This window comes from Penaeus monodon, chromosome 21 (assembly GCF_015228065.2).
Source record: "Penaeus monodon isolate SGIC_2016 chromosome 21, NSTDA_Pmon_1, whole genome shotgun sequence".
Taxonomy (NCBI): domain Eukaryota; kingdom Metazoa; phylum Arthropoda; class Malacostraca; order Decapoda; family Penaeidae; genus Penaeus; species Penaeus monodon.
Genome location: NC_051406.1, coordinates 42309415 through 42309924, shown reverse-complemented (window position 1 = coordinate 42309924; position 510 = coordinate 42309415). Strand labels below are relative to the sequence as shown.

Here is a 510-nt window from a genome sequence, read left to right as displayed (position 1 = left end):
CTAGTTACTCTTTATCTTATAGTATAGGCAAGCTGATAATAGAGTTCCTTTATTAATTGTTTTTTGGCTTTTAAGTTCATATTATATTGATGCCTTAATTCAGAGTTGGTAGAGTTTATAGACAATCAAGTCACTATTGAATTATTTCACCATAATTATATTGAATTACAGTGCATTGGACTTTGTGTCTCTTTTCGTGTTTTTTATACCTTTTTATTACCTTAAGATTCTGTTTCCAAATACAAATATTGCTTTCAAAACATGTGCAAATGAAGAGTATTTCCCTGATCCAGTCATCATTATTTAAGAATTTATATTAGTAACTTTATGGTTTTAGATCAGATTCTTTTGATGGAAAACCTTTCATGAATTCCCTTACATTACAGAAACCATTCAGAAATTTCGAAGTTTACGGAAGAATGCTCAAATAGTGCTTATGAACTCATTGGAAAAAGCAATATGGAATTGGATGGACACATACCCAAATGAGTTTGCTGATCTGCAGGTATG

The 510-nt window shown here is 30.4% G+C and overlaps 1 protein-coding gene across 8 annotated transcripts in view; it reads left to right on the top strand.

The window, feature by feature from the left end:
- LOC119586518 (neurofibromin-like) overlaps positions 1–510 on the top strand; it is a gene marked incomplete at its 5' end in the record, with an annotated part of 66980 nt that overhangs the window by 6363 nt on the left and 60107 nt on the right. For all 8 annotated transcript variants that reach the window (XR_005229956.1, XM_037935267.1, XM_037935261.1 and 5 more), the window contains 1 exon segment: positions 387–505. Coding sequence is in view for 7 of the 8 variants with exons in the window: in XM_037935267.1 (XP_037791195.1) it covers positions 387–505 (119 nt within the window).